At 38.0% G+C, this 15,378-nt stretch overlaps 1 protein-coding gene across 1 annotated transcript; it reads right to left on the bottom strand.

Moving 5' to 3' along the window:
* Positions 1 to 3,376: 3,376 nt before the first annotated feature.
* LOC120479935 (ribonuclease inhibitor) lies at positions 3,377 to 10,905 on the bottom strand. The gene is made up of 4 exons (XM_089122712.1): positions 10,587 to 10,905; positions 4,916 to 5,089; positions 4,518 to 4,679; positions 3,377 to 3,733 (listed from the first exon to the last, which is right to left on the bottom strand). The coding sequence occupies exons 2-4, from the start codon at positions 5,071 to 5,073 to the stop codon at positions 3,718 to 3,720; spliced, it is 336 nt and encodes a 111-aa protein (XP_088978838.1). The 5' UTR covers positions 5,074 to 5,089; positions 10,587 to 10,905; the 3' UTR covers positions 3,377 to 3,717.
* Positions 10,906 to 15,378: the final 4,473 nt, after the last annotated feature.

Raw genomic sequence — 15,378 nt, forward strand, 5'->3', positions numbered from 1 at the left:
AATGCAAAGTTGACATTGTTTAAAATGTCTTTGTTATGACAACTTGACATTAACCAAGAAATCATAACCTGTCAACCTGCCATGTTTATACCTAGTCCAACGTGTTCCACTTTACTTGAGGTAAGGGGAAATATTAATGACACTGTTGTTAAAACATTTGACAGTGTAATAACCCTTAATGACATCTTTATAACTAGTACAATGTGTTCCACTTTACTTGAGGACAAGTAAAATATTCATGTCACAGTTATAATGGTGTCATGACGGCCAAAGTCAAAACCAACCACATATGACAGTAATGTAATGTTAACGCAAAGCTAAATAACTTCTTTAAGTTTGATAATTAGACCTGTTATGACATTTGTGACAGGCTATGATTTCTTGGTTAATGTCAAGTTGTCATAATCAAGACATTTTTGTCTTGGTTAATGTCAAGTTTTCATAACAAAGACATTTTAAACAATGTCAACTTTGCATTAAAAGTGTCATGTTTATGACAGTGTCATTTCAGTCTTATGCACACCCCTTCAAATAAAGTGTTACCGTTTAATCAATAGGCCACACAGACGACGTCTTAAACCCAAACTTTTTGAAAAGCTGGTGGTGCTAAAGGGAATCGAATAGATAGATGTCTGAAACACACATAGGTACACCACCTGGAGGAGCAGTAGAATATCATGTTTAAAGCAGTTTTTCCAAAGATGAAGTTTGGATCAATGTTCCAGAAACTGTTTGGATTTTCCACAAATCTTTTAATCCAGTTGATTTTTAATATCTCATTGAAAAGTGAGAAGTCAATGACCGATAAACCCGCCTCCTCAATTTTATTAGTCAAGATGTTTTTCCTGATTTCATGAGGCTTCTTCCTCCATATAAAGTTATATAATAGTTTGTCTAGATTGGCACATTGTAACTTATGAATTTCTATTGATGTAAATAAATCTGCTGCTCGTGAGACCTTCTGCTTTAGAAAGAAGAACCCGCCATACGTAGATATATCTCTTGATCCGAGAGTCAAACTTTAATGAATAGTCGTGTAGTAAAGAAATATTACTCTCTGTCATCAACTTTTTTTTAGGACTGATTTTATTCCATTATAAGTTACTAAATTCTTTATATTTATGCCACATATTTGACCCAAATGTTTATTTTTTAACAGAAAACTGCTCACATTTTGAAAGATTCAGATTCAAGCCTGAGCTTTCAGAAAATTGGTTTACAACATTTAGTGCAACTCCTATTTGGGATTCATTTTTTAGAAACAGGGTTGTGTCATCAGCCAGCGGTCAGATTTGTATTTCTCTTTCATTTAATGTAATTCCTTTGAATGAACTCTTGTGAATTAAATGACAGAGTTTGAGCTTCAATCCCCAATAGAAGAGGCGAGGTGGGGCAGTCTTGGCGGAGACCTTTGTGTGTGTGAAATCTAGATGAATTTCCATTAGCCGATCTAACACAACTGTTTCCTCATGTACAGAGTTTATACAGCATTAATACAATTCTTACCAAAACTAAAACAGTTTAAGGTTTCAATAATAAACTTGTGGCTTACCGTGTCTAAGAATAAAATAAGGTGTTGTTCATCATCTAGAAAGTCTTTGTCTTCAATCAGATCCAAATAAGTGAATGTTATTGGCTATGTGACGATCTTTCATGAAACCAGATCGGCATTCATCAATAAAAGTGTGTAATTTAGATTTGAGACGTTTAAGATAGATGCTAGAATCTCACGGTCATTATTTAGCAGTGTTTGGGTCGCCGATTGTCAATGAACAGCGAGTGTGTGTGAGGTTTTGGATGAAGTGTGTGTCGCCTCAGAGGAGGAGGAAGATCCCTCTGTCAAGAGATTCTCTGAAGACAGCCAGAAGAAATTTACCTCAGAGAAACATTTCTACATCTCAGAGCTCAGACCATCACAGCCTGGGGATTTATTGTTCTTTAATTGAGTTATTCCCCAAATAATCTCCTCAAGAGTTATGTCCTGACAGCAGATTTGATTATATTCATTACAGTCATTATTTAGCAATGTAATGGGTCTCCGCTGCCCTGCTGAAAATGTGAAGCAGAAACGCTTAATATCAGATAACGTCCATAATAATTGTACTTTGGGTTTGATTTTTTTTCACTGTTGTCATATTGTCAACATGGCCGGCTACTTGAAGCAGAATAGTGGGCCATATATGTCTAATGCTTTTAAAAACTTAAGGCTTTCTTCTTCATAGAACAATACATTTTAATTTATTTACATTAGTAAGATACAGGACATCGTCTTTCAAAACATGACCTGCATGAAAGAGAAAAATAAATTAATGTGTCTCTGTCCCCAGCACATTTCAGACCACACTGACACCCATGGGTTCACATTCAGATTCACAGTGATTACTGTCCCTCATCTTTGATAAAACTGGCCCTGATTTGTTTTAAGATAACTGGGACACATTTGCTGCAACATGTGGGTTATGTTTGGTTTACACCCAGATTAGTCATTGTCGATTGTGCCACATTTTTGCCATAGGTGGCCCACATTTGGTTTGTGATATTTGGGCCATATTCATTATTTATCATATGAGCCACTTTAGGCCCACATTCAGATTACACATTGCCATGAGTGCCGCATCTTTGCCTAAAAAGGCCCACATGTGATTTAAGATATTTGGGCCATATTTGCCATTTTACACGTGGGCCACTTCAGGCTCACACACATTTTGTCGGGCCATAAGAAGGCCTGCAGTGCCGCATCATCGCCTGAAGTGGCCCACATCCGTCTGCTATCTGAGGAGCGAGTGAAACACACACAAATGCTGTAAACTGGGGAAAATGTTTAGTCGGTCTGTAGAGGAGAAGTAGAGTGACCATTTTGATTACCAAAAACCAGGACACTCGGCCCAGCAAACTCATGGGCCAACTCAAATGATCCTCAAAGTTTACTCAAAGATACCTTATTAATTTCAATACATTTAAAGTAGGTTATGACTCCTCTGTATGGATAGAAAATTGTTATATTGTTATATGAAAACAGGACAGTTGGTCACCCTAAGAGACTTCATCCACTGAACAAAGACAATATACTGTACATCTGTGCATCAGCAACACACACACACACACACACACACACACACACACACACACACACACACACACACACACACACACACACACACACACACACACACACACACACACACACACACACACACACACACACAAACTTCATATACAATAAAACAATAACAATAAAGATATTCTGTGTATAAGATAAAGTGTTCAAAAGTTACATGTAATCTTTATATCTTTTGAAACATTTATGTGCTATACTTGACAATCACGTTCATGATTAAAAATATTTGAATAATTCTGGATGAGTTTAGTCTAAACATTATTATATTTGCAGGCCTGATAGTGAAGATTTCTGCTGACACTCATCTGAGCTTCTTCCTCTGTTCCACCTTTAATTACAACTAAACCATCATTTGGCTGAATAATAAACCAACATTAATCATTCAATATCACATGTTTCTAATACGCATGCTAACACACACGCTGCTTTATTTAATAGTGAAGTCTGAGTCTCTTCCACCTGTATGAAACACATTTACACATGTATTTCTCCTCATAGACAGCAGTGAGACTCTTCTGTGGATCACCTGATGGTTTCTGCTCCTCTCATCTCCGTTTCACAGATTTAAACCTTGATGGAAATCCACTGACGTTTGGTGATCAATCTTCATCTACTCTGTAAAGTGGAACAGAAGAGAAAACAATCAGTGTTCAGAGGAACAAAGTGCTGTTTTTCTTTAGTAAAAGTAAGTTCAATTGAATTCCTGTAATCAGATTAATGACTGACTTTACATGATCTTGGATAGAGATATTTGTGTTTTTAAATATAATAGATGTAAAGCCTGAATCATGTTCATATGTGTGTCTGTGTGTGTCGGTGTGACTCCTATTGAGTCTCTGTAAAGGAGAAACTAATGAGTGTACGGCGTATGGAATAAACCACAGCGAGCAAATACTAATGTTATTTTGAGTTAAACACAAACCTTTAGTTAAAGCCGTTTGTCCTCTAGTTTAAACATGTTTGTAGGCTCTTAGTAAATAACTGAGAGTAAAGTAAGTGTCGAGTAGTGTGACGTGTTGCTTGTCACAGTAAAAACACACTAGAGACAGAGACATTGCTCATGTGAGCTGGACGCTGTGAGCTGAAGCTGGAACTGCACTGATTTTAGCAGGAGTGCAGCGTTTCCTACAATCTGACCAAGTCTGTTTCACACTCAAATGATTCACTTCTACTGACACAGTTCATAAAGCAGGTGTTGATGTATAAAGCTGTGACAGTGAGCTTTACTTCTCTTTCCTCCTTTGTGTTCAACATTTCAATAACTTCACATTATGTTCTCACAAAAACGTTTGATACAATAAAGCTTAATGATAATTTCCTTTCATGAATGTTTGAAAGGATTGTTCACATATCAGAGGTAAATGAAGATGTCTTTAATATCTCAGTGATGTTTCCTCACCTCAGGACACAGTTTGAGTCTCGTAGCTCGTCTCTGAGCCGCTGCTTTGAGTCTCCGATCTCATTGTAACTCAGATTAAGCTCTTTTAAAAACTGCAGAGCTTTTGAGTTCGTCAAAGACTGAGTTAGAGAAGAAACATCTGTAATGTCACAGTACTGTAGACTAGAGAGACACAAACAGAGGAAGAGAGATTATCTTACAAACAAATCATGAATGTGAAGAATTTTACACAGATATAATGTGAACTCAGACTCACTGTCAGATATTGATAATAACGTGTTTTAGTTTAATAAACCCAGAAAGTGAACTGCTATAACCAATGAAACATAAGCCCTGCTGTCTTCAAATAAATAAACTTCAGTCACACTGTAATTGCTGTACAGTATAATGACACTAACTGTAGTTTCTCCAGCTTGAATTGTGGGTTCATCAGTAGATCACTGAGGTTTTTCACTCCAGAGTCTCCTAGATTATTCCTGCTCAGGTCCAGCTCTCTCAGGTGTGACGGGTTTGATTTCAGAGCTGAAGACACATCAGAACAACCTTCATCTGTCATATAACAGCAGCTTAACCTACATTAGCAGAGAGAGAGAGAAAGAGAGAGAGAGAGAGAGAGAGAGAGAGAGAGAGAGAGAGAGAGATAATTTGAATTTTGAAAAAACTTTAATTACAATTTTCAACAATAACTCTTCACAATAAATATTAACAAAAACTCTTCACCATATTTACCACTTTTAAAAAGAAAAACAAATCAGAAAGAAAAAACCAAATCACCTTCATAAACTGTACATAAAGCACCATGACTGCACCATACCAGATCAAAAGTTGAGAGATCACTCATAGTTTTGTAAAACCTAAAATCAATCAAAACTCTTGATTTGACCAAATTTACAAAACAAACATTTACATCATCGCTACCCTCTTGTTCCACTCTATTTTTCCTGCTAATATAAATAGCCATTTTTGCTTGCCCTAAGATGAAATTCAACAATTGACAAGTGAAACGATTTTTCTGAAAGTACTTAACACCCAAAATGAAGGTCTCCATACAAAAGGTTTCATCAAGCCTACAAAACAATTCTCCTAGTCTCACAAACAAAGGTTCTAGTCTAAAACAATCCATAAAAGCATGAAAAACAGTCTCCTTTTGAGGACAGAAAGGGCAAGCAGGATTAACTTCAGGATTCAACTTTGAAATAAAAGAATTGACAGCAATGGCACCATGGAGAATTCTCCATTGTAGATCACCAAACCTTTTAGACAATGGTGGCTTATATAAAGATCTCCATTCAGGTTTTACATCATTCTTCAGCTTAAAAACAGAACACCATGGTGTATTAGTTCTCTTTTCTAACATTTTCTTGTTAAAAACCAACACACAGGCTCTATACAATTTTTTTCCTTCACTAGACAAAAAATCTAAAAGCAAAGTTTCACCTGGTTTCAGCAAAAAACCTGTACCCTCTTCAAGATTGGGTTGAATAATCAAACATGGAAAGGGGTCATCAACATCAGGAGTACAAACCCCTTTAAAAAAATCTTTTAACAAAAGTTCTTCTTCACCTGTAAGACAGTCTTTAAGTTTGACCAAAAAACGTGTTAATAAACGAACAGATCTGATTCCTAATTGTTCAGAAACGGCGTCCACATTCTCAAATTGAGGCCCGGTTAAAGCCACCAAATGTCCCAACGTAAAGATCTTGGCTTGCAAAAAAATGTTGCAGAACCCCGGCAAATGATATTGAGTGGCAATGTCCAAACGGGCCCCAAGTATCAATGGCTCCTGCAATAGCCAGTGGAGAGAAAATAAGTTCTCAGTCTTATAAACACGAAAAAAGCTCCATACCTTGAAGAGATTTCGATAGAAGGCAGGTAGTTCCGATAAATCCAGTTTAGTTGGATCCATTAAAAAGAGGGATCGGTCCAGTCCAAACCCCCCTATAGTGTGCAAAATAGTACAACTCACAGCACGCCAACTGAAATCTTTAGAACCATCAAGTAGCCTTTTTAAAAACTGTAATCGAAAGGCAGCCAATCTACTTTGTAAGTGAATCAAACCTTGCCCACCTTCATCTTTGGGGAGGTATAAAACACTCTGTGGGAGCCAATGTAGTTTATCCCAAAAAAAGTTCACCAGAGCAGCTTGAGCTTCCATTAAAAACTGTGGAGAAGGGTCTACACATGCCAACTTATGCCAAAGTGAAGATGCCACTAAATTGTTGACAATGAGAGTTCGCCCCCTATAAGACATATTCGGCAATAACCATTTCCACTTTTCCAAACGCCCTTTAATTTTTTCCATCAACCCCTCCCAATTTTTTTGTAACACACCGTCATCCCCTAGATAAACTCCAAGATATTTTATACCTCCATTTTCCCAAACCATCCCATCCGGAAGGCAAGGTTTTCCATCAGCCCATTGTCCCAATATTAAAGCATAACTTTTTTTCCAATTAACCTTTGCAGAAGACAACAGTCTAAATTCTTCCAATAAATTATATAAAATTTGCACATCACTTTGTCTGTTAATCATCACCACAATATCATCGGCATAGGCTGACAAACAAAACTTTTTATTACAAACTGGTAAAAACAACCCACTTAATTGGCTCCTTATCTGCTGTAGCAATGGCTCAATAGCCAAGGAATACAACATTCCAGACAAGGAACAACCTTGTCTGATACCCCTGAGAACCTGAAAGGGAGCACATAAGCCACCATTTATTTTCAGCATACTCTCAACGTCACAATAGAGTGCTCTAATCATGTCTATAAAAGTTTTACTAAAACCAAAAGCTGTTAGCGTACTCCACAAATATAAGTGCTCCACTCGGTCAAAAGCCTTCTCCTGATCCAAGGATATCAAGCCACAGTCTAAATTTAACAACTTTGAGACATGAAAAATATCTCGAATTAAAGAAATATTATCAACTATTGATCTACTAGGGACACAGTACGTCTGATCTGGATGGATAACCCATCCCAATACTCCAGCCAGTCTGGTACTCAATGCCTTAGAAAGAATTTTATAATCACTGCAGAGAAGCGAGACAGGGCGCCAGTTCTTAATATCAGTCAGGTCCCCCTTTTTTGGAATTAGAGTGATCACCGCTCTTCGGCAACTCAATGGCAACCCACCCTTCGAAAAGCTGTCCTTGAGTACCTCCAGCAGATCTACACCCATTTCCAACCAAAAAACCTTATAGAAGTCAACTGGGATGCCATCCATTCCTGGGGCACTCCCAGACTTCATGGTTTGCAGGGCCTTATATAGCTCTTCCAGGGTCAGCACACCTTCGAGCTCATCATTGACTTCCTCTGACAGCTTTGGTAAATTGTCAAGGAAAACGTTGTCAACGCCACACTCTGACTTAAGCTCGCTCCTATACAAATTTTGAAAAAAATTAACTGCTCTTCCCCGAATACTGGCCAGATCTGTCAATAACACTCCATCTTCGGAGCGCAAACCATGAATAAACCTTTTCTGACCATTCTTTTTTTCCAAATTGAAAAAATATTGGGACGGTGCATCCATCTGATCAATGCTCTGAAAACGTGAACGGACCAGAGCCCCCTGTATCTTATGCCCCAGCAGATCAGCTAACTGAGCTTTCTTCCTTGAACAGGCCTCCAAATAGTCTTCCTTGCCTGTAGAATTTGCCAAATTTTGAGATTCAATTATCTCTCCCTCCAAAAGCTGTAATGAACGAGTCAACTCCTTAGTAACGTTGTGAGTATACTGTTGTGTAAACGGTCTTATTTGTATCTTACCAACATCCCACCACTGTTGCAATGAATAAAAAGAAGACTTCTTTTTCCTGTAAACATCCCAGAAGTACTTAAATGACTCCTTAAAAAAACTATCACTTAACAAATTGGTATTAAAATGCCAATATGCACTTTTTGGTTTTATTGAGCTCAAAATAAGCTTACAGTGCACCATACTGTGATCCGAAAAACTTACTGGTGTTATATAACATTTGTTGAAAATACTAAGATGGTGATTAAAACTGTAAAATCTGTCCAACCTAGCTAAAGACATAGCCCTATCACGCGTGTGTACCCAAGTGTACTGTCTTTCATTTCCATTTAAAGATCTTTAAATATCACATAAATCATACTTTTTCATAATATGAATTAAGCATTTACGTGAAGCCAAGTGAGGCTCAATGTGATTCCGATCTAGATTATTCTCCGTACAATTGAAATCACCACCAAGGAACAAGAAGTCTTCAGAACAACAGTTATGTAGAGTTGAGCCTAATATGTCTAAAAAAGCCATTCTTTCGACAGGTGTAGTTGGAACATATACACAAATAAAAATAAACACACAACTTTCAATAACAGCTCTAACTTTTAAAAGCCTTCCTTTTATTATCTCATCAACATCATAAGATATGGGACTAAAATTCTTTGCAAATAAAATGGCTACTCCCCCACTTAATGAAGTGTTATGGCTTAACACAGTGATGCCATCAAACTCCCTTTTCCAGTTAACAGCATTTTTTTAATCGCTATGAGTTTCTTGTAATAAAACAACATCAATATTTTTTGCCTAATTACTTCATATATTGTAGCTCTTTTTCCAGAGTCTCTTGCCCCATTAACATTCAAAGTTGCTACATGCACTTCACTCATAAAAAATAATAAGGAAAAGAAACCCCACCCAACAAGCCACAACACATCAGCCATTTTATTTTTACATTTAACTGACATCATTGATTAAAGCAGTATTAAGATTCCTCACAATTTTCTTAAGTCTATAGACTTCTTTATTTGTAAAGCAACTCTCTGCCATTAATGTTTTTGCCTTTTCGGCGAACTGTTTAACATCAGGAAAATATTCCTTCACACTCACTCCTCTTTTATTTTTTGTTGATCTGAGGAATAATTTAATATCCTCAAGTCCATATTCCCGACCACTAAACTCCCCCTGAGAAAGTGTCACACTGGAGTCAGAAGACCCATCATCGCTTTCTGTATCTTGATCCATGCTTTCTTGCATTTCACTCGTTTTACTTATTTTGGCATCAACCATTTTTTCAATTATTTTCCTTTTGTTGGACGGCATTTTAAACAAATGTTCTTTCTCCACACAATCCTTTACACATTCGTTTTGCAAAATCCCCAAGTTACTCTCACTTCCTGTTTGCGCAACATGATTATTTTCAGAACTCGGTGCCACACTCGGCACATCCTCAACATTAGCCTCTACACACATTTTGATGGGCACCGTGCCCGACTCCGAGTGCTCACAGCGCAGTGAAGTAGACGCAACAACACTCGCACCGGGAACACCCTCAGCCGCCGCCTCCCCAACTAAAGCAGTGTTAGCAACCCCATCCACGTTACCATCACCTTCAATACTCCCATTCACTGCGTTTACTTCCTTTTCTGCAACTTTGTCAGGACAATTACGAATTAAATGTCCAGATTTACCGCAACCAAAACACTTTGATTTCGCGGTAGTCACAAAAATAACATAATCAAAGTTGTCAATTCGAAAATTAAGTGTCATGTCTAACTCTGTATCGTCCTGAATAATCATATAAACGAAACGCCTGAACGAAACAATGTGTTTCAACAAGGGAGAATCGCTATTAATTGGGATCTTCTTGATCGGCGATACCAATTTTCCATAACGAGATAAAGACTGTGTCAAAATTTCATCGCTTACAAACGGTGGAACATTGGACAAAGTTACTCTCTTGGCGGTAATGAAAGGGGAAGAACAGAGACAAAATCACCGCCAATTATTATACCATGTTCAACTACTTCATTGACTTTATCTACGCTACTGAGAAAAACTACCACAGCACTATTCATTCTGGAGGCGGATAGTACGCTCCCATGCCCTACCACCTCACCAATAGCAAGGCAACATTCCTCCACACTCACCGCGGCGGCTACTTTAACCGCATTACGCCGCGTGATTGTGTTCAAAACCTGCACGCGTGGGTCCGACATGCTTCCCAACAGAGTGGAAAGCAAGCGGCCCAACAATTTAATCAATAGAAAAGTCCAGAAAACCCAGCAAGGGGAAAGATAGAAAAAGACAAAATCACTCACAAGCTCTCCAGTCACGCTTCACTTGATCACCTCGCACCCAGACACACCGGAAGTGAGAGAGAGAGAGAGAGAGAGAGAGAGAGAGAGAGAGAGAGAGAGAGAGAGAGAGAGAAAATGAGGAACATAAGAGACTCTTTATTCTGTAAAGTCACATCATCTTCATCAGCAAATAAAACAGACAGAGGAAGAGAGATCTTCATCTTTATTTCACCAGATCACAAAATAATAAGGTGAAAATGTTTGTACAAATATAATGTTAATGTGTTTTAGTTTAAACAGTTGAAGTGATTTTAAGCATTTTGATTCTTGTATGTGAATGTGACTGACCTCAATCTCTCCAGTTTACAGTGTGAATCCTTCAGTACGGCACATAAGTGCTTCACTCCTGTGTTTCCTAGATAATTCCCGCTCAGGTCCAGCTCTCTCAGGTGTGACGGGTTTGATTTCAGAGCTGAAGTCAGGATGAGACTCTGTTTCTCTGTAATACTGCATCTATTCAGACTGAAGACAGAGAAATAACAATAGTTCACATCTATGATGATCATCTTATTTAAGAGCTACAGCAGCATTTAGTTTCCAATAGTCTGTTTTAAAACCCAGTCACACTAGTTCTGTGCGCTGGAAGACACTGTTTCTTCTCTTTCATTTCTAACTATTTATTTGTCGTCTCTCTTCTTTATTCTCTGTTGTAAAGGCAGATTTCTGTGTGTACACAATCAGTGCATTGTATCATATATTGGGAATTAAACAATTACTATCTGCACTCTAAAAAGTTTTATATAATTTACTACATTTTTTTGGTGAAAAATGTTCACACTCAAAAATATTGATTCAATTTTAAAGCAGTGAAATCAATTACAATACACTGTATAAACTAACTAGAAAAAAGCACACAAAACCCAGAAAGTGCACTGCTATAACCAATGAAACATAAGCCCTGCTGTCTTCAAATAAATAAACTTCAGTCACACTGTAATTCAGTGGTGGGCCGTCAGGGCCAGCAAGGCCTTCTCTGCTGGCCTAAACACTATCAGAATCACTGACTTGCACTTTAATATATTTTTTTGCATGAATATTAAATTATTCCCAATAGTTCATTCTCTTAATTTCATAGCTTTTCTCTTGGTTGCGCTTCTTCCAGTATTGTGTTTTTATGTTAGAGATTGTATCCAATCATATTTCAGCCATCATGTGTTTCCGGGTCAAATAAATCTGCCTGGAGGCCTTCAGAATCGACAGTGCAGGCGCCTGTAGCTTAAAATGAAAGGCAATGAAACTGTTTCTTTAACCAATCAGATAATCCGTCAGATTTAATCAGCCAATCAGATTTCGCTTTGACTGCAGTGGGGCCATCTAGCAGGCGAATAATAACATCTGTATTTTCTCGTTCTTTGATTGGATGCGCGTACTATTACTGGTAGTATCCGCATCTGTAGCGAACTGCATAAACTAAAATATATTCCTGTAGATGTAATAGATTTCAACCCACAAATTAATGTTTCTTTCCCTCCTCGACCCCCAGCAGAAAACAATCCCTTATTCAGCCTGAGCTAAACGCAGAGTAACGGGACTCTATTCGATCTCTCCGGGTAAAAACAGAACAGATTAATGTAAGTTATGAAACGAATGATTTTGAAGGCAAAAGTCCCGCTGATCTCGTTGATTTCGGTCAAAACTCTGTGTGAGAGCATGGGGCAGCTGTACACATCGTCATGTTTTGCGATGACTGTGTGCTTCTGTCGAACAGGCACTCTCAGCCATAAAGCGAATTAAAACTTATGCTAGAAATAAGACGAGACAGACACGACATTATTGGAACTGAAACACAGTTAGAACCTGTACGACAGTAATTGAAGTCTTCTTGAGGAAAGAAATAAGGATGGATTTTGTGCAAAAAATAATCTGTAGTTTTGGTGAGTATATGCTTTCCCCCCCGTGGTGAATATGATTTTCTTCTTAATTTTTTCTATAAATTTATGATCGAAACTTAATTTTTTTAAAACATTCATACTATTGTAACATCTGAAAAGGGACTATTGTAACCCTTGAACGACAAGATAAGTGAGGCTCCATTTCTGAACTTATAATCGGATTCGGAACGCAAGAACCACTTTACAAACGCACCAGCCGAACTCACGCGCTCATTTCTCTCTACCGGCCTCTCCCGAACTCACCGCATAACCCAATAACTGCCGGTGCAAAATAAAAACAATTATAGAGAGTCTTTATGCTGATACACTATTAAAAGTTATTATACCATGGTCTGGGTGAATACTCGATTCTGATTGGCTGCAGGGTGTCCGTTAAAAAGTGATAGAGGACACCTAGTAAAGTAGTTCTGGTGAAACTGCCTGTTTACCATTCGAAATTAATAAATAAATGCGCTGCCTACAACGGCTGTGAGTAACCATAGCAACAGGCAGTCACATGCTCTATCATCTAACGTTAGATATTATTGCCTAATACAACAATGAGCGACTTCGTGCTATTTCTTTTAACATTTATGGAGAATATGGCAACTTTGACGACTGGTATGCTGCTGAAGAAAGAAAAAATGTAAATAAAACGGAGAAAATTACACCGCTGCTGCTCTGCTCCATTGAACTCTATTGGTAACGACGTAACTTGCGACCATAGTTGGATAACGATGCTTTCGGGAAACGCACCCCTGAATGAGACCCTGCGGGAGAGAGCTAATTGCAGAGCTAATTGTTTTTTTTTATTGTTGTTTGATTAATTGTTTTATGAGTAATAAAAAAAAAACTATGCCTACCTTTGTGTTTCATGAAAAAAAAATGAACCCATTTGTGAACCTGAAGGGATACGAGCTAAGCGGACTATATATCTCCGGTTGCTAAACAGTCAGGCAGGCAAGGCAAGTTATTATTTGTAAAAACTAGATTTAGCCTAATTAAAATATAAACTAATGTTTTATTTGGCAAGTAACCATGGTATAAGCGGGTTAATGCCCTCCGAGGTGTCCATTGTCAGGTTTTAATGGACTTCGGCGGAGGCAACCGTCCTCCGCTGCGCGTCGGCCGGTTTACGCCTCGCCGTCGTCCATTAAAACCTGACAATGGACACCTCGTCGGGCATTAACCCTTACTTAATTCAGGTAGGACAGAAGGCCTAGGTGTGAAATGCACGGCCCGCCACTGCTGTAATTGCTGTACAGTATAATGACACTAACTGTAGTTTCTCCAGCTTGAATTGTGGGTTCATCAGTAGATCACTGAGGTTTTTCACTCCAGAGTCTCCTAGATTATTCCTGCTCAGGTCCAGCTCTCTCAGGTGTGACGGGTTTGATTTCAGAGCTGAAGTCACATCAGAACAACCTTCATCTGTCATATCACAGCAGCTTAACCTACATTAGCAGAGAGAGAGAGAGAGAGAGAGACTTTGACTTTTAACACCTCTTTATTTACCAAGATTAATAAAAAAGTGTTCCTTAAAAAAGTATTTCCAAACAAATAGACATAATTTGGCCTCAACACATATAACATGAGTTCATTAACATCAAATGCGTACATTCACAAAAAAATCACATCATTCAAAAAAAAAAAAAAAAAAAAAAAAAAAACACCTTACAAATTGAAGAATAAACATTCCTCTTGATCAACCACACACAATGCTTCTGCCTGTCCCCAAAACTCACTGAATGCTACCACATTTTTTGTTAATTTAAAAAAAGCAAATTCTGCTTTAATCCTTGCAGATACGAAAGCCTTTAAAATAAGTTCAGGTTCAGTCGTTCCCCTCTCTTTCCGCTTATTTTTCCTTGTAATCCATATTGCCAACTTAGCTTCACCAATTAAAAAATTAATTAGAGAAATTCTTTTTCTTTCTGCTGCAACATATTTTGGGCCAAATACAAACATTTTCTCATCTATATCTTCTCCAAGTTTTCTAAGCCAACTCTTTAAAATCTGAAACAGGCCTTTAAGCCTAGAACAATCTAAAAACAGATGCTTCAAAGTTTCTTCTTGACCACAAAAAACACACTCCTTCCCCACAGTGGGATCAACACGTGCCAGATATCTATTAGTTGCAATTGCAGAATGCACAATCCTCCATCGGAGATCTGCGGTGCGTTTCTCTATCGGTGATTTATAAAAGGACCTCCAACATCTCCTCGGAGATGAGTCCTGGCCAAACTCCTCCAGCCATCTCGATTCTCTACAGTTCTTCAGCTCAGATTGATGAGTGACTTTCACACATGATAAGTACAAGGCTTTCTTTGAAATGTCTTCGAACAAATTCAGTTCGGGTATACCGAAAACAAGAATTGATTCTTTTTCGGGATTTTCATCTATTATCATTGACACCTGAAGTTTTGGAAAACTTTCTGTCATTTCACCCTCTTGTTCACCACAGCAATTTATACTTTGTCTGTGAGTAGAAGGAAGAGCTGAAAAAATATCTTTCATTACTTTCTCCATAAATCTCACAGAAGTAATGCCCATCAAACTACACAGTTCTTGAGGACTTCTCCACTTGTTTCCATTCCTTAGATTAGACAAACATGTGCACTCTGCTCTCGCCATTGATGTTTGCAAACTTCTCAGTTTTAGCACGTCTGCTTGTATTAGGGGATTGTTAAAGAGTGGTTCATTTCCTATCCAACCCTCAAGGCTTGAATCTCGCCTTACTTGAAAGACAGACTTCCACACTTTCAAAACTGCTTTATAAAACGGAGAAGAATCAGTCAATTCTATATCTTTCAGACTGATTAAAAACAAATTAAAATCATATTTAAACATGTTCATACTGCGTAATAAGGAGCAAGCTGTGT

The sequence above is a fragment of the Pimephales promelas genome, chromosome 2 (assembly GCF_988280905.1).
Source record: "Pimephales promelas chromosome 2, fPimPro1.hap1.1, whole genome shotgun sequence".
NCBI lineage: Eukaryota > Metazoa > Chordata > Actinopteri > Cypriniformes > Leuciscidae > Pimephales > Pimephales promelas.

Bases quoted from the DNA above. Each gene is read 5' to 3' on its own strand.
- LOC120479935 (XM_089122712.1), bottom strand. From the start codon at position 5,073: ATGACAGATGAAGGTTGTTCTGATGTGTCTTCAGCTCTGAAATCAAAC. The intron at 4,680-4,915 runs GTTAGTGTCATT...GTGTCTCTCTAG, and splicing joins TTCAAGCTGGAGAAACTACA to TCTACAGTACTGTGACATTA.